At 53.7% G+C, this 27916-nt stretch overlaps 1 protein-coding gene and 1 non-coding gene across 4 annotated transcripts in view; one reads left to right on the forward strand and one right to left on the reverse strand.

Moving 5' to 3' along the window:
- GAK (cyclin G associated kinase) overlaps window positions 1–27916 on the forward strand; it is a 60230-nt gene that overhangs the window by 26119 nt on the left and 6195 nt on the right. For all 3 annotated transcript variants that reach the window (XM_023638555.2, XM_023638557.2, XM_023638556.2), the window contains 14 exons: window positions 1157–1280; window positions 6487–6536; window positions 7220–7368; window positions 7954–8076; window positions 9423–9556; window positions 14151–14345; window positions 14782–14899; window positions 15273–15352; window positions 20595–20788; window positions 21856–22002; window positions 22312–22782; window positions 23237–23410; window positions 24095–24205; window positions 25431–25547. In XM_023638555.2, coding sequence (XP_023494323.1) covers window positions 1157–1280; window positions 6487–6536; window positions 7220–7368; window positions 7954–8076; window positions 9423–9556; window positions 14151–14345; window positions 14782–14899; window positions 15273–15352; window positions 20595–20788; window positions 21856–22002; window positions 22312–22782; window positions 23237–23410; window positions 24095–24205; window positions 25431–25547 — 2187 coding nt within the window. The remainder of the gene's footprint in view (window positions 1–1156; window positions 1281–6486; window positions 6537–7219; window positions 7369–7953; window positions 8077–9422; window positions 9557–14150; window positions 14346–14781; window positions 14900–15272; window positions 15353–20594; window positions 20789–21855; window positions 22003–22311; window positions 22783–23236; window positions 23411–24094; window positions 24206–25430; window positions 25548–27916) is intronic.
- MIR9070 (microRNA mir-9070) lies at window positions 298–422 on the reverse strand. Its single transcript, NR_128093.1, has one exon. It is a non-coding gene; the product is annotated as a microRNA mir-9070 (primary transcript).

Genomic DNA, 27916 nt, shown 5'->3' on the forward strand with positions numbered 1-27916 from the left:
GGAAAGAGGAGCAGACGCTAGCTTTCCCCTCCGGTGCTGTCAGGACGGCGCTGGTCCTCTGCAGCACTGTGTGAGAGCCGGGTGGGCCTGAGCCCTGGTGCCTGTTGTGCAGGGCTGTGGGGTGACCACACAGGCATCATTGCAGCCTGCACACAGGCATCATCATCGTGTGCAGCCACCTGGACTGTCGTGGGGGGGGGGTGGTGGGTTCTTGAGGCGCCAAGATAAGACCACAGCACATACATGTGCACACCACATGCGTGTGCTAGAGTGCTTGGCTGTGGCCAGGCTGGTCACTGCCTGGTGAAGGGCCAGTGTAAACATCACACCTGTGGAACACAGCCTCATCTCAGTGGTTGCCCAACGGCCCAAGAATGGCTGATCCTTTGTACCACCTGTGACCCAGCCATCCAGTGGCCCCTGTTGCTGCATTGGTCACAGAGACCACGGAAAAGACGTGGCAGACAACCCTGCAGCACAGACACCATGTGCGGGTCATGCTTCCCTGTTCACACTGACTGCTACCACCAGCGCTGCCTTTGCAGATTGCACCCTAGGGATCCTGGCACTTCAGGACCCTTCCATTGTCACCATCTGTTCTCGTTTGGGTGGCAGTCCTGCTCCCTGCAGACGGGGACTCCCAGCCTGGAGCACACCTGAGTTGTAGCCACACAGCCTTTTGGGGCCTGGCCTCTTCTTTGGCCTCCCTGCAGAGCCTCCCCCCAGTCATGCGTCTGTGGTCTCCACGTGCGCGGTGTTCCTTTGCCTTGCATGGAGGCTGTCTTGCCTTTGCTGGGTCTCAGCACGCATTTGTGTGACCATGGGGTCCCAGCTGGTGTCCAGCAAGTGCTGAAGGGAACTGGGCAAATGTCCTGGAGACGGGAATGAGGGCCACATGCACCCGGAGGTTCTGGCTCTCGTGGACGCTGTTCAGGTTTTGCCTTCATGAGAGTAGTCTGTGGTGCCTGGGCATGCACTTTGCCAGTGCTGGACAGGGTGGGGCTGCCCGCCAGGCTCATTCCTACGCCTAGACATGGAGCGCTGATGGTTGGGGTTAACAGGAAGTGTGGCTTGCTGCAGGCTCCTGTTGTCTAGACTCTGCCGTCTCTCTGGGAGTCGGCTCCCACGACGACCTGAGGCTTGTCTCTGCTTGCAGGCCTGGTGGTTGCCGAGTATGACCAGCCCTACGGTGGACTCCTGGACATCTTGCGTGGGGGCACTGAGCGCCTCTTCACAAACATCAAGGACACCTCCTCCAAGGTCATCCAGTCTGTCGCCAAGTGAGTGGAGGGCAGGTTCTAGGTGGCCGCATGAGGCTTCTTGGTGCTCTGGAGATTCTCCCACCTATAGGTGCTGCCCTGCCTCCACACCGGGCAGAACCTGCCTCATGGCCGTTGGTGAGCATGCGATGCTCACCCAGCCCCGCCCCTCTGCAGGCTTGGCCATCAGTTCTGTAGACTGTGGGTGGTCTTTGTGCTGCAGGGTGGCAGTGGCCCCAGCAGCCTTATTTCCACCCTGGTCTTGGAGGGTGCTTGGTGAGACAGTGGAGAAGCATGGGCACCGGGCCTGCGGGAGCCTCTGGAGCTGTGGGCCGGCATCACCCTCTCCCAGGAAGCCATGAGCCCTGGCCTTGGAGTCCCTCTCACTGTGATGGCACCCCTCACGTTGGCGCTGTGCCTCTTCCTTGGTGTGGAGTGAGTGGGGCAGTCATAGCCCACAGGGACACCTTGTTACCACTGTCTGTCTTGGATAAAACATCAGATCACTTGGACATGGGCCAGGTAGGTTTGAGTGTGTGGGTGAATGAAGTCGCAGTGAGTGGACTGTCGAAGGGAGCAGAGGTGGAGGCTGTCCTGTCCTCCTGGATGCCAGCCCATGGTCCCCATGGCCAAAAGTGCCGTGTCCTCTGAGGGTCTCGGCTTTGTCCAGGGATCTCCGTGCTGGGTGCCAATGAGCCCTCGCAGGCCCTGGTCTCCAGCACAGCCACCAGCGGCCAAGGTGTTGGTGTCGACATGAGGCAGTCACTCCTGTTCCAGCTGTTTCAGGAAACGGCTGCTGGAGCTGAGCTGCGATTATTGTTGACTTGTCACTTCCCCTCAGTCCAGGGGTCGGGACATGTGTCCTTTGCTGGCGATCACCTTGTCTTCCAAGTCGTGGGGGCTTCTTGGCCTCGCTTTCTTTGTTCTATTTTTTGTGCCGCGATCATCGTTTTGTGTCCACAATTGTTGGCAATACAGGTAAAGGCATGCGTTCTTGTGTATGAGCATGTGGACATGTGTGAGCACGTGTGTTGTGTGTGGGCATGAACGTGTGCGTGCACATGTGCATGTGTGAGCATGCTGCAATGTGTGTGCATGTGTGAGCAGGCTGTGGTTGTGAATATGTGTGTGCATGTGTGTGCGTTATGCTGTCTGGTAGGCTCCATGGCACTTGTGTGCTTTGTCTCTGATGTGACTTTACATAACAAGAACAAACTTGATTTTTGCCAAGTGCTGGGTGTCCCACGGAGCAGGGCATCTGCTTGCGTCTCTGTGGCCCTTTGTGACGTCCCAGGCCACGCCCCTTCAAAGGAAGCCTTTGTCCGTTTTTAATGCCCAGTTCTCCGGAGTCCTGTCCACTGAGACAGGAGCATTTGGGCAGGCTGTGTCTTGTGTTCTGGGTGTGAAGGCTGGAAGCGTGGGACAGGGTGTGGACAGAGGGTGCAAGGGCTTGGCCTACTGCCAGTGGCTGCTTGGCACTTATCTGTCGTCTGCGTGTGCTTTTCTGTCCGAGCTTCTGCAGGCAGGGTGACCTTGCCTGTGGGTGGTGTGCCATGGGGTACTGTGCGTATGTCTGTGCCTCAGGCTTCATGGGCCCCGTGGACCGTCCCCAGCACTTCCTGCCAACTGCGGTGTAGTCAGGGTGGTGGGTCAAACATCTCTACTCGTGTCCTCACATCCTCCCCCCAGCAAGTGATGTCTCGGGTGGATTCCGGGACTGGAGGGCTCTTGAATTGCAGCCCCCTGATGACACTCAACAGGCGATTCTTGGGCATAAGATAAGCTACTTAAAATTCATATATAAATTATGTAAAATTGCCTGCAGTATTTTGGAAAATAAGAATAGGGGGCAAACCCTATTATACATCAGTTTTTTTGGACATCAGTATTGTATTAGTATAAGTTAAGTGGTTAGTCTAGTGAATGACACACTTATGTGGGACCAGTATAAAACAAATGAAACGCTAAGTCTGAAAGAAGATAATGGATTAATTAGTGAATGGTACTAAGACCATGGATATTTATATGAAAAAAAAAATGGATCTCTATCTAATAGCAGCCAAATACATTAATTCTGGTTAGTTAAAAGATCTAATTGTGAAAAGCAATTTTCAAGGAAAAATTAATAAAATATAGAGGGACATTTTTACAGCACCAGAGTAAAAAAGATTTCTTGAATGTGACAAAATATATAAGTCGTGGAGGAAATGATTAATAAATTTAACTAACTTAAAAGAAAAATCCTCTTCCCCAAAAAAATATGTTTCTTTAAAGTAAGATATGGCACTGACGGGGAGTAAATATGCTCAAAGTATGTAACTGGCAAAGGGAATAGTATCCATTATGTACAGTGAATTATGAAAATTAATAGAAAAAAGTGAAAAATGCATAAAGGCAACTAACAGGACAAACTATGAATAAACTATGAAAAGATGCTCAGCTTCATTATTATTTTGTAGATCACATACAATTAGGTTCTGTTTTTGATCCACTCGGACAATTTCTGTCTTTTAATTGGTGCATTTAGACCATTGACGTTCAGAGTGATTAATGAAACAGCTGGATTAATATCTACCATAGATCATTACACTCAGAAGGATGGTTGATACAGTTGGATTAATAGCCACCATATTCATTCCCATGAAAGTGATTGTTGATACAGTTGGATTGATAGCCACCATATTCATTCCCATCAGAGTGGTGGTTGATACAGTTGGATTGATATCCACCATATTCATTCCCATCAGAGTGGTGGTTGATACAGTTGGATTGACAGCCACCATACTCATTACTATCAGAGTGGTTGGTACAGTTGGATTGATATCCACCATATTCATTCCCATGAAAGTGATTGTTGATACAGTTGGATTGATAGCCACCAGATTCATTCCCATCAGAGTGGTGGTTGATACAGTTGGATTGATAGCCACCATATTCATTCCCATCAGAGTGGTGGTTGATACAGTTGGATTGATAGCCACCATATTCATTCCCATCAGAGTGGTGGTTGATACAGTTGGATTGATATCCACCATATTCATTCCCATCAGAGTGGTGGTTGATACAGTTGGATTGACAGCCCCCATATTCATTACTATCAGAGTGGTTGGTACAGTTGGATTGATATCCACCATATTCATTCCCATGAAAGTGATTGTTGATACAGTTGGATTGATAGCCACCAGATTCATTCCCACAGAGTGGTGGTTGATACAGTGGGATTGATATCCACCATATTCATTACTATCAGAGTGGTGGTCGGTACAGTTGGATTGACAGCCACCATATTCATTACTGTCAGAGTGATTGTTGATACAGTTGGATTAATATCCACCATATTCATTACAGTTTTCTATTCCTTGACCTTTGTTCCTGTTTATTTTTTTCTATCCTTTTAATTGATCATTTTACATGATTCCGTTTTCTCTTCTTTCTTAGCCTATTAGTTATACTTTTTTTTTTTTGCTTTTTTCTCCTAGAGTTTGCAATATGCATTTACACCTAATCCATGTCCCCTTCTAATAGCACTATACTGCTTCACAGGTAGCGTGAGCACCTGAAATAACAAAATAATTCTAATTCTTCCCTCCTGTCCCTTGCGTCATGGCTTTCATTTCACTTACACATAAGCGTATGTGTATGTATGTGCATGTAATATGTACATAAGCATGCATATCAGATGCACTGTTGCCATTATTACTTTGAACACTGTTATCTGTAATATCAATTAAGAAGAAAAATAAAAGTTCATTTCACTTACACATAAGCGTATGTGTATGTATGTGCGTGTAATATGTACATAAGCATGCATATCAGATGCACTGTTGCCATTATTACTTTGAACACTGCTATCTGTAATATCAATTAAGAAGAAAAATAAAAGTTTTAAATTGACCTTCTCCTATTCCTTCGCTGACGCTCTTCCATTTTTTATGTCGATCCAGGTTTCCCATCTGTATCATTTTCCTTCTCTCTGAAGAACTTTTAACATTTCTTGAAGGCAGGTCTACTGGCTACAAATTTTGTCTGAGAAAGTCTTCATTTCTCCTTCACTTCTGGAGAGAATTTTGCAGGGTACAGAATTCCAGGCTGCTGGTCCTTCTCTCAACACTTTACGTATCTCACTGCACTCTCTCTTGCCTGCACGGTTTCTGAGAAGTCGCATGCAATTCTTAGCTTTGCTCCTCTGTGGGTAAGGTGTTTTTCCCTCTGGCTTCTTTCAGGAGTTTTTATCTTTGATTTTGTGTGGTTTGAGAGTGCTACGCCTGGGTGTAGCTTTTTTGGGCATTTATCCTGCTTGGTGTTCTCGGAGCTTCCTGGCTCTGTGGTTTGGTGACTGACATTAATTTGGGGAAATTCAGTCATTATGGTTTCAAATGTTTCTTCTCTTTGTCCTGTTCCACAACCTTCTGTGGTCATCCACAGTCCTTGCGTACTCTGTTCTGGTTCTTTCCAGTCTGTTCTCCTGGCTTTTTAGTTGTGGGGTTTCTCTCGAGATGTCCTCAAGCTCAGAGGTCCTTTGCTCAGCCGTCTCCAGTCTGACGAGTCCATCGGAGGCACTCTTCATTTCTGTTGCAGTTTTTCATCTCTAGCATTTCTTTTCGGTTCATTCTTAGGATTTCCACTCTCTGCTCACATTGCTCCTGTGCTCTGGCATGCCGTCTGCTTCTTCCATCAGAGCCCTTAGCATAGTAATCACAAGTGTCTTAAGTTCCTGGTCTGACGATTCCAGCGCCCCTGCCATGCCTGGTTCTGACGCTTGCTCTGTCTCTTCAAACTGCATTTCCTCACTTTTGTGTGCCTTATGATGTTTTCTTGGTAGCCAGACGTGATGTACCAGGTCAAAAAACTATCTTGCATTTTTGTCACCATCTCTCTTCAAAACCAGCTCCTAATGTCATACCTCTTTAGAGCAGAATAGCAGTAAGAGAGTTAAAACTCCTTTCTATTAGGTCTTTGCCTCCACCACTTGCAAGTTACAATTTCTCATCCACCTCTTATGTAGAATGTCGGCTCCACACACGTGCATGTGTGCACTTACGCAAGTACGTGCATGCACACTAACATGTACACATAGCACTCACACATGTAGTGGACACACACACGTGAGTGCACATGCACACTTACATATACCCACTTTCCCTCTGGGACTTGCTCCTGTTGAAGCTCTTGTGACTTAACTGTAGAAATTTCTGTAATAACCAGACACTCTTCTTTTTAATTCCAGTTATGCAAAGGGAGATTTGGACATATCTTACATCACATCCAGAATTGCTGGTATGTTTGCCAACTTTAACCATAAGGACACACTACGTAGCCCTATAACCCCCTAAGGACAACTGTAGCCATAAGGACTTTAGCCATAAGAACGCACTTCTGATTCTCCTTTCTGAGGACAGCTCCTGGGACACTGGCCCCCAGCACATCCCTTGCTGCAGTGTCAGGTGGGGTGCGAAGGGTGTGGCCTCTTCGGCAGCCACTTGCTCACCCAAGGTGTGGCCTGGGGCACCCATCCCGTGTCCAGTGCCTCCAGGCCCTGCCGTGGACAGTGCCAGTGTCAACCCAGCTTCTCCCCCTAGTCTAGAACTTTCTGGAACTCAAGTTGTGAGGGGAATGATGGAAGGCCATTCACATTTAAAACTTGGGTCTCCAGGCAAAAAAAAAAAACCAAAATACAGACATTTGGAGACTCTGTGTGCATCAGGCTCTCTAGCAGAACCTGCCGTCTGGAAGTCCTAGAGGGTCTTTCTTGTCAGTGGCCGACAGGCACTGGGGGTCTGTGCTCCGTGGCTCCCCACCTCCTGCTGTACTGATGGGTCAGCAGCCGCGGGAGTGCAAGGAGCAGGGGGCTGAGTGTGGCCGAGTGTGGGCCAGTGGGTGCTGAAGCTCAGGAGGAGGCCCCACCCTGTCAGGCTCCATGAGTGGGGGCAGCGTGGCACTGACGTGGGCTGCTCTTTCAGTGATGTCCTTCCCAGCGGAAGGTGTGGAGTCGGCCATCAAAAACAACATAGAGGACGTGCGGCTGTTTCTGGACTCCAAGCACCCAGGACATTACGCGGTCTACAACCTGTCCCCGAGGATGTACCGGCCCTCCAAGTTTCACAACCGAGTGAGTGGCACTTTTGCTCTCATGGTAGTGGCCGAGATGTGGCACTAGGCAGACCTGTGACATCCCCAGGCAGTGGCAATGAGTGGAGCCAGGGCTCTGACGGTGGGGGCTCGGGGTTGTGATGACACAGGGCTGCCCGGGGTCCTCCTGCAGTGAGTGGCAGGGGTGGGTCTGCTCAAGGAGGATGCCAGAGCATAACTGTGAAGAGGTCAGGTGGGTTTCATTATGGCAACTAAGGACGCTGAAACCACGGTGCCCGTTGCTGCTTGCCTGTGAGAGAGCGTGAGGCCCCACGATGTTCTTGGTAAATAAATATTCAGACACAGATAGTTTTTACAGTATTTGAACGTACCCCAAGTGTGGGGAAAGGCACTTCTTGCCAAGTGAGCCGTGGCCTGTAGCACCACGCACTCCTGTCGTGCAGAGGAGCTCAGGAGCTGGGCCGAGGGTGACAGACGCCCGTGGGCAGGGGGAGGGAGGTGTGTGGGGTGGTGCTGTCCGGGGCGGTGCTTGTGATAAGAGGCCCCCCAAGCATGTGCACCCTGCTGGCGCAGGGAGCACAGTGAGCCAGCCCTCTCCCCACAGGTCTCCGAGTGCGGCTGGGCGGCCAGGCGAGCCCCAAGCCTTCACAGCCTGTACAGCATTTGTAGGAATATGCACTCCTGGCTCCGGCAGGACCACAAGAACGTCTGCGTCGTGCACTGCATGGTGAGTGTGAGGCTGCTCCATCCCGCAGCATTGTTGAAGTGCGTGAGTCAGGCCTGCGCTTCTCCTCAGGGATGCAGCAGAGAATAAACCATGAATGGGGGGAAACCCCTGCCCAGAGGAAGCTTAGAGCCGGTGGAGGAGACAGAGAGAACAGAGAGACCCAGGGTATCAGGCATGGCGGTGCTGAGAAGGGAGGCGAGGTGGAGCAGCTGGTGTCCCAAGTGGGGACGCAGGCTGGGCCCCATGCCATGAAGATGAGCCAAGCTGGTGTCTAGGCAGGAGGCTGATGCCCACCGTCACAGGCCTTTACTGGGGCCCTGATGAGACACCAGGCGGGGACATGGGGTACCCATGTGAGCCTGGGCACCACAGTGATGGTGGCTCCCTCGAGGCTCCTTGTGAAGCCACAGCATTCTGTCCACCACCTGAGGCTGGCAGCCAGCCAGCGTCCTGAGAACCAGGGTATGTTTGGGAGGTGCTAGGCTAGCACACAGACTCGTGGCAGGTCCTAGGGGAGCAGCTTCTGTCCTGCTATCTGCAGCCAGTGGCCTTAGGCCTGGGTGTCCCCAGCACAGCTCCTTTTGTTGCAGGGTAGCAAACCCCAGAGGGAGCAGCAACTGCCCCCACTGGGCCTGGTGCCCCAGCCTTATGGGATCCACCCTGCTGGGGAGTGCAGGCCCCGTGCCTTCTGTGGGTGCACACCTGGGTCCCTGGGTCCCTGCTTCTCAGGAAAGACTGCCCACACAGTTGGTCTCCCTGCCCCTCTTTACAGAGTGTGCAGGGTCCCCATGTGGCATTTTCTCGTCTCTCCGCCAGGCAATGCCCACATGGGCCTTGACAACTCAGTGCTGAGGCCACGCTGCCTCGTGGGACCCTGTCTCGGCCTCTACTTTCTGGCTGAGGACAAGCCTTGTTTCCAGTTCCCCAGATGCACAGCAAGGGTTAGGTTTGTGGTGTCTCACACAGTGGGGCGCCTGCCAGAATGTGTACTCGGAGGTTAGCGCCGCCGTTCTGCTATTGATGAACGTCACAGTAGGCGTGATGATGAAGGGGGTGCCATGAGGGGAGAGCACCAAGGGGACGGCGGGCGAGTGTGAGGTCCCAGAGGGACCATGATTGTGAGCGGTGTCCAGCGGGAGCAGCTGGCCAGCCTGCGCTTTTTGCGAAGGAAGCTTTGTTCTTGTTGGACTCTGGATTCCCGCCTCATCAGGCATGTTTCTGTCGGTTTCCAAACGTGCCCTGGACCCAGGAGGGAAGCCTGGGCTTGTTCTCTAGGGGCTGTGGGTCACGAAGCCCACCTTCTACCCGCTGCGGCCATGTGAGCTGCCCTGTGCTCTTGGTCCTAGGATGGGAGAGCCGCGTCCGCTGTGGCCGTCTGCTCCTTCCTATGCTTCTGCCGACTCTTCAGCACCGCAGAGGCTGCCGTGTACATGTTCAGTATGAAGCGCTGCCCGCCGGGCATCTGGCCATCCCACAAAAGGTACCGTGTGTCCCGCTGTGGGGACGTTGGTTGTGGCATTGCCTGTGCCTGGATCTCAGCTGTGGGCACTGGGAGGTGGGAAGAGTTTCAAGAAGGAGTGAGGGTTGTACACCGTTCGGGTGGAGCATGGGCCTGGCGAGTGCGCCTCTGCCCCATACCGCTGCCCACAGAGCCCTACCAGGCTAACTTGATGGTCCTGCTGTGCAGGCAAAGAAGCCCCAGGCCAATCACAGTTATGGTGGGCTGGGATTTGAGCCCTGCTGGGGCTTACAAGCTAACGAGGGGCCATGCCTCTGTCCAGTTCCTGGGCACCAGCTTTTCTAGCAAGTGTGGCCGTGAGCCCAGTCTGAGCCCAGCATGGCCACTTGCTCATTGGGCGATGGGGACAGTGCCTCTTGTCACATGTGGGCTTGCTGCCTCCATGGAGCCCTGTTGCTCTGGGCTTGCTGTGGGCTTGTTTCGTTGGATGGGTGACACCTGGGAACTGTGATGCTGCATGGACGGAGTGGTATTGTCTTCTGCTGTGAGGTCATGCTGTGTCAGGGTCCTGGGAGACACTCGGGTTTTTATGCTGCTCTGTGTCAGCACAAAAGCATCTCTACCGGCCAAAGGGAATGGTTTCTCATGGCTGCAACTGGCCCTGCCCGCTCTGCTCTCTTCCTCTTCCTCGGGGATCACACCCTTCACCAACCAGGCTGGCCTCTCCTGTCATTTTGCCCCCTTCTGTCCACCCCCTGCAGCGACAGTGGCCTTTCTGATGCTCAGTTCTGAGGAGTCGCTTCCCAGCTCACAGCCTCTCCGTGGGCACCCTGGGGGAGCACTTCCCTCCTCTGCAGGAATGGACCTTGGCATAGACAATGCAGACCCCGAGAGTCGGGGAGCCAGAGCCCATCCTGACCCTGCTGCCCGCTCACTCCTGCACCCCCAGGAAGAAAGAGACTGCATCCAGGCCAGCGAGGGGTCATTATGGGTCATCCTTCCCCATCTGGACGGCCGCACAGCTTGTTGACGGAGTAGGGGAGGAGTCAGTGCTGCTCCTACGTGGGGCCCCACCTTGCTGGCTGGCGGTCTAGGGACAGTGTTGTGTCCCTCGGCCACCTTGAGAGAGCTGGTGCACGGTTGTGTCATCTGTACAGCTCAGGGGTGCGGTCCTGTTGCTCATGCAGAGAGGCTGCAAAGCACGGCCTAGACCACCAAGCACAAGAGATGGACTGCAGACCCTTCTAACACAGTGACCTAAAAGCCATTTCTTCCTGTATTCCACATACATCAGGGGTTCCCAAATTGCGCCTCTTGCTGTAGGATCCTGCTTAGCAGCCACTCACAGCCAGGGTCAAAGCTGGGAAGAGTGTCGTCAGTGGTGTGTGCCTGGCTCTGGGACCCCCACCAGAACCTGGAACCCAGAACCCATGGCTACTTTCTTGGAGATGTGCAGACGTGTAGAGCATTGTCCCACCCTAACAATCTAAGAGAGTGGCAGGACCAACTTCAAACGCATGACTTTCCAGAGCTGTTGGAGAACAGCAGTCGTCAGAACCATTAGCTGGCCCCACATCTGAGGAGATGGGCGCCTGTGGAGAGAGGGCACGAGCACTCACTCACCTAGCAGCCGTAGCATGATGCCAACAAGAAGGACCAGCAGGACAGTCACTGAGACCTAGTGCGCAGAAGCGGGCAAGGCCTCAGAGATTGGGAAATTGGCCCACTTGAGTCCCTGCCGGGCACTCACAGATCAGGTTGGAGAGGGAGGGCCAGCCGCTCTGGGAGGGGCACTGAGTGTGGCTCCCAGCGGAGCCTGAAGGAGACAGAGCAGTCTCTAGGACAGGACTCAGAGTGTTCTGACAGGAAATTTAAAGAAGTGATCAGCATGTTGAGGACTCTGATGGAGGGTGCACAGGATACAGGGCTGGGAGGTCAGTCACTTCGGCAGAGATGGACACTGAGGAGGAAGCGATGTGAGAAAGCACAGCAGCAGGGAACACTGCCTTCCTCTGGCCCACCAGTAGAGAGTGGGAACCGCCGCCACGGAGCTGGTCAGGAGACAGACGCTGCTCCAGCAGGGGCAGAGGAGAGCATCCCGGAAAGGACGAGCAGCCAGGCCTATCAGAGCATCTCGGTTGGTCTAATGAGCAGGTGCCTGCAGCCCCAGAGGAGGAGACGCGCAGGGAGGAGGAGCATGGAGACACGGTCGCTGTGGGTTCCCCAGACCATCGGCAGACACCAGATCCAGCAGCTCCAAGGACAGCCAGCGGGATCGTAACACACACAGAAAACCCACTGAGACGTCCCGTATTCACACTGCTGGAAACCACACGAAGAGAAAATCAGAGATACAAATTACAGCCAAGTTCTTGTCAGAAACCCCAGCACAACCCATAGGGGTCTTTTTTATAGTGCTGTAATTGTTAAGTCAACAGAAGAAAAATAAAATGAAAGGATAAAAAATGCTCAATTAATCCAAGAGAAGACCAAAAAGAGGAAACCAAGAACAGACGGAACAAAGAGGAAATAGCTGTCAGGGAGGTGCACTTACTGCGGCCATGTCCATCCTCCCTGAGTGTGAACAGTCTGCAGCCCAGCTGAGAGCCCCACTGTGTCGCAGAGGCAGAGCCGGGCCAAGTGGTGCTGGAAGAAGGTTGGGTTAGTTACTGCCGGCCGCAGGACTGAGGCTTCAGGCAGCCCGTGTCTGTTATGTGTGTCTCTGTGGGTCAGGGCAGACGACTCCTCGCCAGGCTCAGACAGGGTGCAGCCGGCCGCCTTGTATGGACCTCGACTCCAAGAAGGTCTGCTTCTCCTTTGTTTTCGAATCTGTTTCCAAGCTCGCTCAGGTTGTTGGCAGGGTTCATTAGCTGTGGGTGCTGGCTTCTTGCTGACTGTCAGCAAGAGGCACCCAGCTTTCCTGCCCCCAGGCTGCCCCAACACAGCCATGGGGGAGAGCCCCGAGAATGAGTCAGCCAGCAAGAAGCGGTATGTAGTGTCTGCACAGCCATGGCCTCCCTGCCCTTCTGCTGGTCAGAAGCTGGTCATCCCTGCTGCCCAGGCTCGAGGAGAGGGACTTAGACAAGGGCAGGAGGTGGACGCCCTGGAGTGTGTGCCACAAAGAGGCGCCACAGAAGCACTCACCAGAGGAAGACGGAGTAACACCACCACGTTACAATAGATTCCAAATGTGTAGAGCAGAAACCTGGCACTGAAAGGAGGAATAGACAAATCAGGATTATAGTGTCGACTTTAACATTCCTCTCCCAGTAATCAATCAACTGGTGGACAGAAGGTCAGTTCAGAGTTTAACACCACCACCAACCGACTAAACCTAACTGCCAGCTGTAGAACATTCTACCCAGTGATGGAAAAGACACATTCCTTTCAGGTGCACGCGGAGCGTTCAGTAAGAAAGATCACGTTCTGAGTCCTTAAACCATGACAAATTTAAAGGATTAGAAATCATACAAAATAAGTTCACAGGCCATCGTAGAATTAAACTGGAGGTTGATAACAGAAAGATGGCTTGGAAAAGCCCTAAATATTTCAAAATTAAACAATCTACTAAATAATCCATGAGTCAGAGAGGAAATCTCAAGGGAAATTTACAGATATTTTGAACTGAATGAAAATTATAACATCAAATTTGAGAAATGAAACTAGAACATTGCCTCAAGGGATGTTTATAGCATTAAGTACTTATATTTGATTGAAAAAAGATCTGATTTGCTGACTGGGGCTCCAGGGACACAGAGTATACATGCTGACTACACAGAGCACATGTGATGTGGCATGTGGACTACACTGAATGCATGTGTGACGAGGCATGTGGAGGTGGAGCATGCACAGCAGGTGTGTAACGTAGCGTGTGGACTATGCACAGAGCGCATGTGTGACGTGGCGTGTGGACCATGCACTGAGCACTCATGATGTGTGGACTGTGAACAGAATGCATGTGTAACACAGCATGTGGACTATGCACAGAGCACTCGTACGATGTGGTGCATGAACAGTGCACAGAATGCATATGTGGCATGACGTGGACTATGCACAGAGCACTCATATGATGTGGTGTGTGGACTGTGAACAGAATGCACATATAACACGGCGTGTGGACTTCTCACAGAGCATTGTGTGATGTGTGTGCAGTGCACAGAATGCATATGTGACATGGCTTGTGGACTGCACAGAAAGCATATGTGACGTGGTTTATGGACTGTACACAGAATGCATGTGTGATACAGCATGTGAACTTTTGTAGAGCACGTGTGTGATGTGTGTGGATCCTGAACAGAACGCATGTGTGACAGGGCATGTGGACTATGCACAGAGCTCTCGTATGATGTGGTGTGTGGACTGTGCACAGAATGCATGTATGATATGGCACATGGACTCCGTGCAGAGCACTCATATGGCGCGGTGTGTGGACTGTACACAGAATGCATGTGTGACATGACATGGACTTCTCAGCACACGTGATACGGTGTGTGGAGTGTGTGCAGAGCACACGTATGATGTGGTTTGTGGACTCTTCACAGAAAGTGTATGTGACAAAGCACGTGGACCATGCACGGAGCACACATGTGATGTGGTGTGCCCCCTGCCCCTCCAGGTACATCGAGTACATGTGCGACATGGTGGCAGAGGAGCCCATCACACCACACAGCAAGCCAATCCTGGTGAAGGCTGTAGTCATGACGCCGGTGCCGCTGTTCAGCAAGCAGAGGAACGGCTGCAGGCCCTTCTGCGAGGTGTACGTGGGCGACGAGCGCGTGACCACCACGTCCCAAGAGTATGACAGGATGAGGTGAGCTCAGGGTCCAGGGCCTTCCTCGCCCTGTGACCATCAAGTGTGTTCATTCTCATTCTGTGGAAAGATGTTGCTGGGAGGTGGCGTTGAGGCATGCTCGCGAGGCCCCATCTCAGATTGAGGCCATGAGCAACAAGCAGACTTTGCATGCTAGTCTGGGGCCTGTGGGTGGTGTGTGTGAGAGGTTCCCACCTCATCCTGCTAAGGATTGGCTTTTTAGACATCATTTCCTGGAGCAAACCCCACCCGACCCCACCCCCCACCCCCCACCCCGAAGTAATTTGGTAGCAAAACCAGCAAGATGAGAACAGGTGGATTTGAGTGTTGATGCCTGGGGGATCTCGGTCCTGCATTGCTCTTTCAAGGTGACTCTTCACTAGAACTTGACTCTTTTTGACCTAAGGGAACAGTTTCTCATTGTTCTGTTCTTTAGGGATTTTAAAATCGAGGATGGCAAAGCGGTCATTCCCCTGGGCATAACAGTCCAAGGAGACGTGCTCATTATCATCTATCACGCCAGGTCCACCCTGGGAGGAAGGCTGCAGGCCAAGGTGAGCAGGCGCTCGCTGTGTTCTGTGTCTCTTGCAGGAGGTCCTCAGACTCATGTTCAGTGAGAGCTTTGCAGGCTCACTCGGTAACTGCCTTTTGAGTCCCCACTTCGTGTAGTGCAAGGCAGAGGGGATTTTAGCCTGAAAGGCCCAGAGTTTCCCCCACATTACGGGACTGCTGTCTATGCGGTCTGCTGGGCTGGACCCTTGGGCTGCCCCACCACAGACCCCAAAAAGCCCCTTGTCAGAGAGGGTGCCGTCCCACTGTCCGTGTGTCTGTGGCTCTCAGAGCTTGTTAACTGTTAAATCTGTGCGACATGAGGGTCTGGTGGCGCCCTCCCCAGTTAGGGATCTTGTGTTTGCTTTCTCTCTGCAGATGGCATCCATGAAGATGTTCCAGATCCAGTTCCACACTGGGTTTGTGCCTCGGAACGCAACTACTGTGAAATTCGCAAAGTATGTTGGTGTCACCATGGGAGAGGGACCAGAGGGGTCAGGGTGTGTGGACACCCGCCAGCCGTGTCCATGTGTGAATGAGTATAGCGCAGTTAGGCTTGCAGGGCATTGTGATTGGTGCTCGGCCAGGGTGCATGCTGGAACTTCAGTCTTGAGTCTGTCCCCAGAACCAGGCGTGTTCAGTACGCCACTCCTTGTTTGGACCACGGTGGCTGCCATGTGCACCTCAGTGACTGGGGACTGACCCAGTGCATTTCTTGTTAGGATGTAGCCGCTTGCACACTACATGTGGCAAAGCCAGATGAACGAGTGTCCCTGCATTGTGACACATTCATTCCGTGCCTCTCCTGTGCACAATGTTCTGCTAGTCACAGGGTTCGGAGCTCATTAAGAGAAGCTCACAGTCTGGTTTTAGACACGAGTATAAATATAATGCAGCACTTGTTATTAGTCTACTGTACTCTTCAGATACGTTAATTTGTCAAAATCTCATGTATCAGAGGCCTGGAAATGTACCCCAGGCCCTCAGTAAACAGCAGGTATCATGCAGTTCATGTTCTGAGTGGAGCTGCTCCAGCTGAAGGCAGCTGGGCTGACCAAGCTGGTATGCGGCAGAGCGAGCTTCCACACATGGGCATTTGGATTCCAGTCATCTTTCTACTCATTCGTACTTGCACAGGCACATGCACTTTCCACCCAAACTTACTGTTGTTCCAGGAGCAAGAGGGGAGCTACGTGGAGGGGCTCTAGAGACAGCCGCCTACAGCTACCCCAGACCTGCCTTCTCAAACTCTGCTGGTTTCCTACCCAGTAAACCAAGGGAAATGTTAGGATCCAACCCACAAGGTCCCGGGGAGGTCTGTAGCTCTGACCCCTGGGGTCCCGGGAGGACTCAGTACCTCATGCAGGTGGTGTGCCGCACGGGGCCTGCACGTGTGAAGGCTCAGGGAGAATGGCACCTGCTGCCCTCACAGCCATCAGCCTCTGAGGTTGGACGTCTTGTGTTTTGATATATTATTACTCTTTTACATTTCTCACATTTCTCATCTTTGTAGTGTTTTTCTTGTATTGGCATTTTACAGTGTTATTCCTAAGTGCCGATGTGAAGATGACGCTACAAAGACAGGGAATGCCACAGCTGTAACTTTTCTGAGTCTTCCTCCTTTGGAGGAGCATGACCCCCAGAGCTTCGGTAACTTTTAACAACAAAGAAATCATCCTTTAAAAACTTTTTTTTAAGACTAAATGACTGAAGACCAAAAGGAAAAGTATGTGATGGCCTACAGCTGAGTCGGGTACTGGAGTCAGGAGACAGGGCCTCAAGTAACTGATGAGTGAGCTCAAGAAAACAGAAAGGGGCATTTTGCTAGAGACCTGGGATGCGTAAACAGGATGCAGTTACAAATTGTGGGACTGAGAGCTGTTACAGCTGAAGTGGATTCCACCAATTTGTGTATTAGCAGAATGGACACAATAGCACAGAAGCAGTGAACTGGAACAGAATATCTTCAGAGTGCAGCACTGAGGAAGATGACGGAAGATGCAGAAAGGGTCATGGGAGAGATCTGGGATGCTGTGGAAAGGCTGGGCATGCTTTTATTTGGAGTCCTAGGCGGAGAGAGAGAGAATAGAAAAGAAACAATATTTTGAAAATTAGTGACTAACAACTTTGTTAAACTGATGAAAGACATCAAACCATAGACTCAAAAGTGCTGCCAACGCCAGCAGGAGTGTTTGTAAGAGAGGAGGAACCTCACCCAAGCCCATCCCAGCTGAATCGCTGAGAAGCAGACAAACTTCAAAGCCCCTGGGTGGAGGGGAGGGACACTCGGGGCCTTCAGAGTGACAAGATGGACAGCTGCCTTTTAACTGAAGGGATGGGAGCCAGGAGTCCTTGGGGGACCCCTTCTGAAATAGTAAACAAGAAGAGTGGCCAACTTAGAACCTCTCCGATGAGATGATCCTCCAGAAGTGGAAGTCAGGGGCCGGCCGGTGGCACAGCGGTTAAGTGCACACATTCTGCTTTGGCCGCCTGGGCTTCACCAGTTTGGATCCCGGGTGCAGACATGGCACCACTTGGCAAGCCATGCTGTGGTAGGCGTCCCACATATAAAGTGGAGGAAGGTGGGCATGATGTTAGCTCAGGGCCAGCCTTCCTCAGCAAAAAGAGGAGGATTGGCAGCAGATGTTGGCTCAGGGCTAATCTTCCTCAAAAACAAAAAAACAAAACAAAGTTGGTAAAAAAAAAAAAGAAGAAGTGGAAGTCAGACAAAGATGTTTTTGGGTGAACAGAAGATGTTTGCAGTATGCGGTATCAGACAAAGGACACAAGTCCGGAATATAGGAGGAATCACAGGCCGAAGAGAGGAAGACAGCCGTTAAAAACAGCAAAGGACTTGACCGGCACTGCACCAACAAGGAAGTCCCACTGGTCAATGGGTGGCTGAAGGAGTGGTCCCCGTCCTCGGTCATCAGGGAGACACTCTTGAGGCCGCTGTGCGCTTTGACTGGCAGCTGAATGAGAGACAGGCATTTATAGCTGCCGGCAAGCGTCTGCAGCTCCTGGAACCCACACTTACTGCTGCCACTGCGCAAAGTCTGGTTGAGCTGTGTCCCACAGATGTGTCCCCCAGGGAAGTGAGTGCCTGGGACCAAGAGCAGACTCATGGAGGAACGCTCCTAGCACCTTTATTCTTAGCAGCCCCAAATGAGGAGGAACCCAGTGCCAGCAGCAGCAGGATGGATAATGAGCTGTGGCATGCTCACACGTGGGTGGCATGCAGCAGTGAAGCGTGACGTACACAGATGTAACCATGAGCAAAAGGCCACGACTGTCCATGTCTCATGACCCGTTTTATCGGCTCAGGCCTCATGTGGTTGTAGAGGTCCAGGGCATGGCTGCCTTTGTGGGGCTGGCTTTGAGGGGCACAGGGACGCTCTTGGGGGTGGCAACACACAGTGTAGTTTTCTGAATGTACCACCTACACGAGTATAGCACCTTGTGGAAACATAGTCTTAGATTTGTGCGTGGCCTTGTATGTTATGCCTTCAAAACTGGATTAATTAATTCAGGAAGAAGAAAGCTGTTGAGTTGTCTGATTGATGCAGGGAAGTGTGTCTCTTCCACGGGCAGGATTTGTTTTGCACAGAGGCATTGGAACAGGACACTTCGAGGGGCCAGCCCCGTGGCTGAGCGGTTAAGTTCATGCGCTCCACTTCAGCAGCTCATGGTTTCTGCAATTCGGATCTTGAGCGCAGATGTGGCACTGCTTATCAGGCCGTTTTGAGGTGGCATCCCGTGTGCCACAACTAGAAGAACTCACAACTAAAATATACAACTATGTACTAGGGGGATTTGGGGAGAAAAAGCAATTAAAAAAAAAACAAAGAAACAGGCCAGTTCGAGAGAATTTGGAATGGCATTAGCAGGACATGCTCTCAGATGAACCAGAGATGGTCCATGCTGGTGAGGCCTCCTGTGACTGAGGGGGTCCAGTGTGTTAAGTGGATGGGGTAGAGGGTCTGTCCTGGCGAGGCCTGTTGTGACTGAGGGGGTCCAGTGGGATAAGTGGACTGGGTTCCAATCCTTGACACTCGTCAGCAGTTTTGTTTCCCAGCCATCCCTGAGCCCTGTGCCCTCTGATATCCAGGGAGCTTGGGGGCTGCACCCCTGCTCACAGTCCCTCATTGTGCCCTCACTGGCCTGCTGGGTGAGTGGGCAGGCCCAGGCCTGGGGCAGTCTCCAGGGGCCAGCAGGGTGGGGGTGCGGGGATGGGTGGCCGTCAGCGTGGTGCCTGGAGCTGCCCCCGAGGCCCTACTGCCACTGGAGCTGAGCCTGCAGACCTCCTGTGCTCCTTTGTGTGGACCCCGCCTCGCTCCCTCCTCCCTTGCTTCCTGGCTTCCCCTCCTTGTGGACAGGGGTCTCAACCTCCCTGCCCTTGCTGGCTGCTGGACTCTGCTTTGCCGACACCACTGTCTGGGCTTTTCCCCCTTGGTTCTTGCTGTAGCTGCTGCTCCCTGGCTGAGTGGTCGCCTGTGTTGTCTACTTGCTGTGGGTGCACGGCCTGGAAAGGAAAGAAGCCTGTGGCGGCCTGGGGGCCAGGAGTGCGCGGACGAGTGGACAGAGGGGACACTGCAGCCTGAGGAGGGTGTGGCCCAGCAGGTGCTCTCCCTGCGCTCACCTCGGGCCCGGTGAGAGGAGCAGCAGCTCTGACAGCAGTTCCCCTTCACAGACGCATCCCTCAAGCAGAGGTGGTTGTGTCTCTGCAAGTGGGGGACCAGAACTGCAGGCGTCACGTGCCAGGGTCTCCATGCCTGCTAGTTTTACTTTGTTGCATCCAGAGAAGCACTGAAGGTCTGCCGTGGCTTTAGCACCCACACGGACCACGTTGGTACCCGCCCAGGCCCCTCCTCTGCCCCGTGGTGGTTTTTTTGGGGGTCACAGGACCGCCGGGCCCTTCGCTCAATGCCTCTAGCCATCAGGAACCCACCCCTTCATTGCATTTCTTTCTTCGTGGTTCCGCCGTGTGTCAACATGTAGAACCAGTGACACACATACATGTTAGGTGGCATGAAACAAGGCCGGCACTGGGGAACCTGCACCGCTGAAGAGCTGGGGTTCGTCATTGTAGTTTGTGGCCATGTAATGAGAGACGGTCTTAGTGAAAAATACTGGAGTTCCCAAGAGAGATTCAGGGCCACGAAATTAGGGTGGTCAGTGGAATGGCCACCAACATCAGCACTGCCAGGTTGCCCTGGACACACCTGTCTGGCAACTGTGCCTGGGCCCCTGGACCACTGCCTGAGGTAGTGCCTGGAGGCCAGCATCTTCCGAGTTCCCTGCCCTTCCCCCCTTTCCCACCCCAGCAGGGGCGGATCTGGTGCCACCCCCCTGTGCCCACAGTGACACACGGCTGTGTCTCCCCAGGAATCCTGCTCCCCATCCGTGCAGTTGCATCGCAGAGGGTTTAGTGTTCTGGCCTCTGTTAGTAGTCGGGAGTTTTCCAGGTGGAGGGCATCTGTGGAAACAGCGTCTCGGATCCCAGAGTACCTGATCTGAGCCACAGGGCCTGAGGGGTGAGGGCAGACCTGGTGCTCCCTGGCACAGGAGGTGGGATGCTCCGAGGGCGTGTGTGCCTGGGGAGCACCCAGCCCTGCTCTGGGCCCGTCTTCTGGGAATGTTGGGGTGCCCCGTAAATATCTCACGGTCCCTCCTGATCACCCCTCTGGTCTCCAACTGCAGGTATGACCTGGACGCTTGCGACATTCAGGAGAAATACCCGGATTTATTCCAAGTGAACCTGGAAGTAGAGGTGGAGCCCAGAGACAGGCCTAGCCGGGAGGCCCCACCCTGGGAGAGCGCGAGCCTGAGGGGGCTGAATCCCAAAATCCTGTTTTCTAGCCGGGAGGAGCAGCAAGACATTCTGTCTAAATTTGGTGAGATGCTTGTTTTCCAGGCGCACTTGCAGGCGCCCTGGTTCTGGTGCCTGTGATGGCTGAGAGGCCCTTGAGGGCCTGGGCTGGCCCTCCCTGTGCCCGGCGCTATGGGCAGGCTGTATGTGGGGCTCAGGCGAGCTCAGAGGCCTGTCCTGAGCCATGATAGTGGCTTTAACACCCAGCATGGGCTGCAGCACCTGCACGCTGGAAGTTCCTTATGGTTCCCAGACCCCGGCTCCGGCAGCCCTGGCCCTGGGAGTCATCGTAGGGCGGGGCTGGGACCCCTCAGGGGTCCTGTTGGAGTCATGTGCTGATTCAGAGGGCTCATTTTCTGGAGACACATCCACTTTAGATGCAACCGGGGAGAAGCTGAGGCTCCGTGCTGGACCAGCTGGGCCGCCGGCTCAGCAGACTCCCTTCTTCTTGGCTCCCCTGACTCAGCTTAGTTGTCCATTTTCTTCTTTCGGAGCAGTTACAGGAAAGTAGTGTAGAAAGCATGCTGGTGAGGGGACTCGTGATTTCATTTGCTGGCCACGCCGCAATTTTGTTCCTCTTCTTGGTTTGCATTTTTTACATTTTCGTATGTGAGGACAGCTGAGTATCCCTGAAAACTGCCTCTGCATTCACATGTGTGTGCATGTGTACGTGTGTGTACTGTGTGTGTGTGCACATGTGTGCATAAACAATGTGCTGCAGTTTGTATGTGTGTGCGTCTGTGCGTGCATGCAGTGTGTGTGTGTGTGCGTGTATTGGTGTGTACATGTGCACATGCATGTGTGTGTGGACATGTATAGTATGTACATGTGCTTGCAGTGTGTACGTGTGTGTGTGTGTGTGTGTACAGTGTGTACATGTGCACACGTTACCCAGGGCAGCGTCTGGGCCCATGTTGAGACTCTCACTGGTTGCTGGTGCAGATCTCCAGGCAGTTCGGAGTTGAGTGTCTGGCAGGCAGCCTGGCCGACTGCAGCGCTGCTGCCTCCCAGCCCTGGGCCATACCAGTGGCTGCCGCGAGTGACGGTGGCGTCCTGGCGCTGGATGGCCTGACGACTGCCTCTCCCTGGCAGGCAAACCGGAGCTCCCCAGGCAGCCTGGCTCCACCGCGCAGTACGACGCTGAGGCGGGGTCTCCAGACACTGAGCCCACGGAGTCCGACTCGCCGCAGAGCAGCAGCGCAGACACCCCCCACTTCCTGCACACACTGGACTGGCACGGTAGGTCTTCCAGGGACCTTGCATCTCAGCAGCAGCCTCACATGCAGTCTGCTGTGTGGACTGGAGCCGGTCCCCACCCGCTGGGCACTGGCGTGGCACTGGGCCACGAGCAGCAAAGATGTCTGGGGACACGTGCCTGGTGTCCACAGCGTCATCTGTGCATCTTCTCTTGCTCCCCCACCCCGCCCAAATGCGTCCACTTTGCTCAGCTTGTTCTCAGGCCCTCTTCCTCGGGGCCTCCACGCGGCCTCCCCAAGTTGTGCTGTCCACAGGGATTTGAGCCACGCCAGTGTGTTGTTTTCTTTTCAGAAGAGAGAGACTCAGAGACGGGCCCAGGCAGTAACATTGCCAAGGAGAGTCAGTCTGCCCCCACTGAGGATGGAGGAGAGAGTGAGCCGTCTGATGAGGAGGCAGTGCCGTCCTCAACTGAGAGCAGGGAGCTGCCCGACGAGGACTCATCAGGCCCACCAGCAAGGACGCAAGAGTCAGAGTTGATATTTGATGTGGATGCACCAGCCGCGCCACAGGAGCCCGCGCTGCAGGAGGATGGTGTCGACCTCCTTGGGCTGCACTCCGAGGCGGGTCTGGCGCCCCCTCTGCAGACCTGTAATGTTCCCCCCAGCAATGCTGACCTGCTCAGCTGCCTCCTGGGGGCCCCTGTGGCTGCTCCAGGGAGCTCCCCGGGTGACCTGCTTGGCAGTGAGGTCCCCCCGCTCTTTGCAAGCCCTGCTCCTCCCCTGAGTGCACGGAGCACACCTCGAGAGGAGCCTGCTGTGTCCGGTATGTGCTTCTGTCCTATGAACTTTTAGTAGAAATGTGAGCCAATGTGAATACCTGGAAGGAACGCCTGAGGACAGATGGGGTGGGGGTCAGCACTTTGCCCCTCATGGCCCCTTGGAGGAGCAGCCTAGGGCCCACTAGTGGGGTGGCCGCACTGTGGTCCGACTCCAAAGGCCGACACCCATCCTGCATTCATGCCCCAGGAACCGCCAGCCCTTCCCTCTCCTGGGCTGCCATCTCGGCGGGAAGTCTGAGGCCAGGGCATCGGGGGCTGAGGACGCACCTGTCTTCTCAGTGTTGTCTTGGAGTGGACACTGCAGTATCAGCCTGGGCTTGAGGGGCCGCCACACTGTCCGGGGTCTGCTGAACCCAGTGGCGTTGAACGCCCTGGGCAGAGGTGCCATCGTGGTGTCTGCGGCGCCTCACCTCGCTGCTTCCTGGTGTCTCTCCGCAGCTGACCCCTTTGACCCTCTCCTGCTGCCCGCTGATCCAGATGCCCAGCCCAGCTCCAAGCCTGATCTCTTTGGCGAATTTCTAAATTCGGACTCTCTGGCCGCCCCGCCCGCATCCTTCCCCTCCACCCACAGCGCCCCACCCCCAGCCTGCAGCCCTGACTTCCTGCACCTGGGTGAGTGCGGCCTCTGCGTTGCCTGGGGCTGGGAGGTGGGCCACGTGCTTGCTCTCCATGGGCTCTGCCCTGACCCCGTGTGGCTGCAGGTCTTCCCTCCCCTGGGAAGGGGAGGCGGCCAGTGGCCCCTGGGTTTTAGGGGAGGACGGAAGGCACGTTCTGGGGCCTGGCACATGGCTAGGTGAGTGCACGGGGGGCAGGGGTATCTTTGAAGATCCTCTCAGAGAAGGAGTGTGCAGACACTGGTTCCCATCATTGGCCTGCCAGCTTCTCCACCTGTTGACCCCATGTGTCCACTTGTTCAGTTCAGTGACCATGTGATGCGTCCTTGGCCATGAGGAGGAGGAAGGCTGGTTGGTGTCGGACGAGCCCAGTGCTCAGCGTGGCGCCCTGCAGGCCCAAGGGGGTGGCCCCAGAGGCGCATGAGCACAGCCCTGCCTGGGGGCTTGCTCAGCTGGGAAACCTTGGGACCAGCTGCAGCAGGAGCTTGGTCCTGCCTCCAGCAGTGGCGGCCGTCCACTGTGCCTCCTGTTCACACGTGGAGGAGGGGGCTGGAGGGAGCCCTCTGAGGCTCCTGCAGATGGTGCTGTGGCCGGCCTGTCACAGGGTCACCAGGAGGCCGAGTAAAGGCCATGTGCCCGCTGCCCACCAGGGGACATGCCAAGTAATGTGCTCTCTTCCCAGGGGATCTGCCAGCAGAGCCCGGCAAGATGGCAGCTTCAACCAGCCACCCAGATCTGCTGGGAGGATGGGATGCCTGGGCCGAAGCTCCAGCCCCCACACCAGCCACAGAAGGTAAGACCCCGGCCCCATGGAGGCTGGTCCAGGAACAGCACCTGCTGTGGTCTAGAGTCTTTCTCCAACTCACTCATGACGTGACAGTAATCCCTCTCCCAGACGGGGTGGAGGATGGGAGTGCTTTGCGGGATGTGGTGCCTGCCCACTGATCATGCTGTGAGGGGGCCCAGTCAGGCCTGCCTCACTCCCCCACGGACACACCAGCATGGCCCACCTGAGGGCAGCAGTGTGCGTGCAGCACTCCACGCGGGTCCGTGTCCCCGTCTCCTGGGGATGCCCGTGTTTTGTGACACAACTTTGTGTTTCCACCCGTGATGTTTCTTAGCATTTTCCTGTGTCCTGTGGCTACTCTGCTTCCAGAGACCCTTGGAAGGACTACACACTGGCCCTGAGGTTGTTGCAGGTCTATGCCCTGTCCTTGGGGACATGGGGTGCAGCCGCCTGTCACTTTTGTGCACGTCTGTCCTTCTTCCTGTGTGTCCATGACTCTGTCCTGTTGGAGATTTCAGTTGTGAGTTGTGTCAAAAGCAGTCACGCTCACGAGCCTGTGTCCCCTCCAGGTGCCTGTACTGATTGACTTTCCCAGGAGCAGTTCCCACCTGGGGTCTCTCAACAGAGTTGGGTGATAACTTCAAAGATGTTATTTTGCCAATTTGATTAGCCATCAGCTTTTTAAATTTGCGTTTCTCCATTATGAATAAGGTTGACTATTACATGTTTTTAGTTTATTGTATTTCTTTTGAGAACTGTTTCATCTTCTTTAATCATTCTTTTGCATAGGGAATGTACCTTTTTTCTATTAATTTATAAAATCTCTTTCTATGTGGGAAGCCATTATTTGTAACGAGTGTAATATTCCATCAAGTGTCTGTGCAATAATTTACTCAAATATCTCACTATTTTATACTGAGAATATTCTCAAGCTTACGTTGTAATAGACTATGATAAAGCACGCTCACGTTTCAGGTTCCAGGAAGTGGTATTACAAAATCAGAAAACATGATGTGTTTCGGCTCTTGCATGGGTTGTTGGCCTGTCTTCTGTGAGGACAGTAGGGGAGCTGGAGGCAGCCCTGGCTGCTGGGCGGCCGTGTCCTGAGCAGACTGCCCACCTCTGCCGCCTGTCTTCCTCAGAGCTCTGCGGGGCCTTTAGCAGCAGCAGCAGGGGCAGCAGAGGCTACATTTTGTCTCAGCTTGTTCTAATACACTCTGCCCTTCTCCAGGCCCCCTCCTCGCTCCTGGAGGCCAGCCGGCCCCTCCCGGTCCCTCAGCCAGCCGGACCAAGTCTCAGAGCCTGGACCCATTTGCAGACCTTGGTGACCTCAGTCCCGGCCTCCCAGGTAACAGGCGGGGTGGGTGGGGCGTGTGGAGAGCACCAGGCTTGCTCATAAGAGGGTTCGTTCTGTCTGTCTGCGGGCCCTGCTCCCTCTGCGGGACTCAGCTGCGCAAGGTGGGCCTTCGCCTCCGTTACATAAGGCTCAGAGCACAGTGACCCTGGGAATGGCCTGTCTGGTCCCATTGCAGGGTTTGTGAACAAGCTAACACTCAGAGTTGCTAAAACTGGCACTAGGACTTGGCCCTCTGCAGATGTCACCATGCCCATGGCGCCGTCTTGGGAGCAGATCTTGGTGTGGGAGTGGAGGCGGTACATAGGCTTCTGGCGAACATGCCCCACTCAGCTTCCACGCCTGCCTCTCCTGGCCTCCAGTCTCCTGGAGCTGATCCGACGCCCTGAGGACCGGTGGCCCTGGGGCCCCTGCAGCTCAGCCCTCCAGAAATGTGTGGGGCGTTAACTATTTAGCGACCATGAGCATCTGAGAGCCTCTCGTCCCATGGCAGTTGGGGCGTGTAGAGTTCCAGTGGGAAACATCTCCTCAGAACACTTGTTGCTCAGGCGATCAGGCATCCGGCCCGCAGGCAGCCGCATCCCTCCCCCACCAGAGCTGGGCGGACGCTCCCTGTAGCCCCGTGCTGGCGCCTGGGAGCCTTCAGATTGGAAGCTGACGCTCCGAGGACTGGGAAGCTCCCACTGTCTCCTCTCTCTTCTCCTGACTTTCCTCTGCATTCTTGTTGCATTAGGTCTCCTGTGTTGCCTCGAGGGCTCGTTCTGCCACCAACTTGTCAAGTCTCCAGAGGTTTTCACTCTGAATAATCCTGTTTTAGTAGTTGGTGTTTCAGGCTCAGTGTCACTGAGGGCCTTCTGGAAGTTTGGGTTTGTCTTTGGCTTTCGGACCCCAGGTGGTCCTTAGGCTGTCTGACTGTGGGGTGGGGCCGCCCAGAGCCTCCTGGCCCTGCCTGGGCTGTTTGCTCCAATCCTGTGGAGGATAGGACTTGTCGAGATCCAGGTCACCCGTTCTCAGGATGGAGCCCAGCCCTTAGCTCTACACTACAACCCGAGACCCTCTGTCGCACCCACTCAGACACCAGAATCCTGAGTGAAGCCAATAGAACTGAAAGGAGAAACAGACAAATGGGAATTCTAGTTGGAGACCACAGCACCCCTCTCTGAACAGATGATGCAGCACCAGACAGAGGGTGGGCAGAGCGATGGAAGAGGTGTTGTGACCGTCAGGGCCTTGTCGATGCCCGGGGGAGTCTGCACCCGACTCGTGCGCCTGTGAAACCTCCACTGACATGGGCCTCATCCTGGGCCGTAGAACACCTCGGCAGACTTAAAAAATCGAAGCCATTCAGGCTGTGGTCGTTCTCTGACCGTAACGGAATCAACCAAAAATCAGCAACATCTGGTGCCGGAGAGATCTTCAAACGCCTGAAAACCAAACAGCACACTTCTAAATAACACGTGCGTTATTTATTTAGGAAGCTTCAGGGAAGTAAGCAGTACGTTGAGCTGAGTGAAAATTTGACACGCCGAAACTCGAGATGCGTGGCGTCAGCAGTGCTGAGGGGAACGTGCAGCATTCGGTGCGTGCCAGGGAAAGGAGGAGCCTCTTTTTGAGCCCCCTCGAGACCCTTGAAAAGAAAAGCAAAATAGACTCAAAGCAAACAGAAGGAAATAGTAAACAGCCTAAATCAGCGAACTAAAGGCAAAAACAGTTAAGAATGTTGATTAGACGTAAACCTGGTCCTTTGAAAAGATCAGTAAAATTGACAAAGCTCTACTAAGACAAGCCTTGAAAAGGAGGATAACACAAGTTGTGGCCCTCAGGAACGACGGGGGCATCCCTCCGACCCTGGGGGCTTTAGGAGGGCGACGAGGGAACACATGCCACGCTGGGCACACACATTGGAAGACTCACGTGGAGCGGCAGACCCTCCAAACCAGCGCAGCAGACTCGCCCCGTGTGCAGCAGGCAGCTTGAACAGCTCTGCAACTGTGAAGAAGTGAGTTCCTGGTTAAAACCTCCCGAGAAGGGAATATCCAGTCCCAGGTGGTTTCATTGGAGAATTTTACCAAATGTTTGAAGAATTCATAGCAATTCCACAGTCTCTTCCAGGAAGCAGGAAGAGGAAGGAACATTTCCCAGTTGATTTTATAAAGCTAGTATCATCCTGATGCCAAAACCAGACGGAGCACAAAAAACAAAGCTGCAGGGCAGTAGCCCCCATGAGTATAGGTGCAAAAATCGCAACAAAGTATAGCAAATAGAGTTCTCACTGTAGAGAAAGAATTACACACCCGACCAAGGAGGGTTTGTTCCAGGAGTGCAGGCTGGTTCAGCACTCCAAAACCAGCGATCAGAGCCTG

This window comes from Equus caballus, chromosome 3 (genome assembly GCF_041296265.1).
Source record: "Equus caballus isolate H_3958 breed thoroughbred chromosome 3, TB-T2T, whole genome shotgun sequence".
In the NCBI taxonomy this organism is placed as follows: domain Eukaryota; kingdom Metazoa; phylum Chordata; class Mammalia; order Perissodactyla; family Equidae; genus Equus; species Equus caballus.